The following is a 2100-nucleotide window of genomic DNA, read 5'->3' as shown; positions in this document are numbered from 1 at the left end:
TTAAAAAGTCTTGAATTTAACTTGCCTTATGCTGTAGGAACCCTGTTATCAATATTAGTGAATTAATATATCATGGCTGCATTCATGTCTTAAACCTGTGGATTATAGTAAATCCAAAGTTATATATTAAATGAATGGCATTAATGTCCCCATTTTCTATTTTGTATGCAATGACCTTATGTGTGTTTTCTCTGTGGAATCTGCTGTTTTGTTCCCTCATCTTATTAGAATACTTTTTATGTTCAATGTTTGGATGCAAAGCGTCACAAATAACCCCTGACCAGATGTGAGTCGGACTCATTGCACCTATTAAGCAGTGTTAATATTCATGTCCCTTCACCTCCACAGGGAGCTGACAAAAACCAGAAAGCACCCGACGGCACAAGTCCCCGTGATGCTTCTCAATCTGAGGTGATTAAGAACCTGTTCTAGTGAGACCCCAGCGTACGGGAGGTGGCTGGACAGGTGGATGAACAGGCTTACAGATGGATGCAGTGGTCCCCTGACAGAAGATGGACTCGCCCCATTTATTCCAATCAACCTCTGTCTTAACACTGCTTTGGTCTGTTTGCTGAAGGTTCATTTTTGTCTGTCTGGTGATTTTCCTTAACCTTGTATTTTTTTTTTCTCTCTCTCTTCCCCCAAATGTTTGGGATAGTATTTTCTCTTCTTTTGGCCTCTGTTAGCAGGAAAACATCTAATAATCTCCCTCAGGTAGCAAATCCTGCGGGAGTTTTGTTAAACCTGGATCATATAACACTGTTCAGACTAGTAATTAAATTTTTTAAGGTTAGCACTTACAAATGCATCTGAAATTCTGCTGTCTCCTGTAACCAGTAAGATCAATAGTGTGTTCATTTTTCCACAGTTGTAGTACTTGTGGCCAGTGTTTGAACTCATGAACAGTAACTGCACTGTGATAAATAGGTTGGATTAAAATGCAAGGTTGTAATGTTTCATTAAGTACAAAAAGAAACGCAACGTGTCGCCTCGTTCTTTTCGATTGACCAAACTGTATCATTTTGAACCTTTTTAAAAATCGGTTATGGATATGAGCTCAGCGTTTTTTCTTCTTTAGGTCTATTTCTCTCATATCAAATGGCATTTAATGAGTTTTTCATAATGGAGTGAGATTTTTTTTTTTTTTTGACCAATCACCATGCTGGGTTACTAGAAAGACTTGAATGTTGCAGTTTTGAAACCTGTTACTAAATCATTTAGAAAAATGGCTAACGGCACATAGAAAATTACATTTTAGAGATGTTCGTTTCTTCTCCACGATGAGTGAGATGTCAAATAAAAAGAAAAAAAAACTTTTTCATTGCAACAGCTTTCTTCGATCCGGAACTAATGGGCTCCAGGTGCTGAGAATGATGGTTAGATAAGGGTTACAGTTGAAACCTGAGCAAGGGGCTGTTAATATTTCTCCTTGCCTTGGATTTACTAAGACGCCCTGCCTTTTTTTGCTGCATGTCAAAACTGCCTCTGCTTTTATGCTATGAAATGGTTACTGTCCTCTTGGTTGCTTTCGAATTGATTGCTAAATATGTACTGAACTAAGATGATCACGCTTACTTTGTTGTGACAAAAGTCTGGAGAAACCAATAAAAAAAATTACATTAACTGTTTTGTTTTTTTTTATCTTTTATTTCAAATTTTAATCCAAGCAGGAAACTGATTAGTATGGAGGACCAACTCTGCCATATTTAAAAATAAATACAGAAATTAGAGTTGTCACGATACTAAACTTTTCGACTCGGTACCGATACTAAGGAAAATATTTGATACTCGATACCATTTTTGATACCACAAGGACAACATTTCAACAGAAATATTTTGATTAATAATTAAAATACAATAAATAAATACAATAAACAATAAGAACAACATTTTGAGGTTGTTTTCTATAAACAGTATTTAGCAAGCTTGGTAAAAAACGTACAAAATTAAAATTAAGTTTTCCTTACTTGGCTATGCTTTGCACACATAACAATGACACTAGCCAAACCGGTTAAGAAACAAAAATAATTCTCAGCAGCTGCAACTGTTACAAAAAAAGTCTGAAACTGAAAAGTGCACAGAATTATTTGATCACACAGT

General features: G+C 35.8%; 1 protein-coding gene across 1 annotated transcript in view; it reads left to right on the top strand.

The window, feature by feature from the left end:
* The window catches only part of mtpn (myotrophin), a 23067-nt gene extending 21770 nt beyond the window's left edge, over positions 1-1297 (top strand). The window contains exon 4 of the mRNA XM_015394568.1: positions 349-1297. Within this exon, the coding sequence (XP_015250054.1) occupies positions 349-432 (84 nt within the window). The 3' untranslated portion in view covers positions 433-1297. The remainder of the gene's footprint in view (positions 1-348) is intronic.
* Positions 1298-2100: the final 803 nt, after the last annotated feature.

This window comes from Cyprinodon variegatus, unplaced genomic scaffold, assembly GCF_000732505.1.
Source record: "Cyprinodon variegatus isolate N-32 unplaced genomic scaffold, C_variegatus-1.0 Scaffold695, whole genome shotgun sequence".
Lineage (NCBI taxonomy): Eukaryota > Metazoa > Chordata > Actinopteri > Cyprinodontiformes > Cyprinodontidae > Cyprinodon > Cyprinodon variegatus.
Note: the sequence above shows the minus strand (reverse complement) of the source record. Positions and strands in the feature narration are given on the sequence as shown.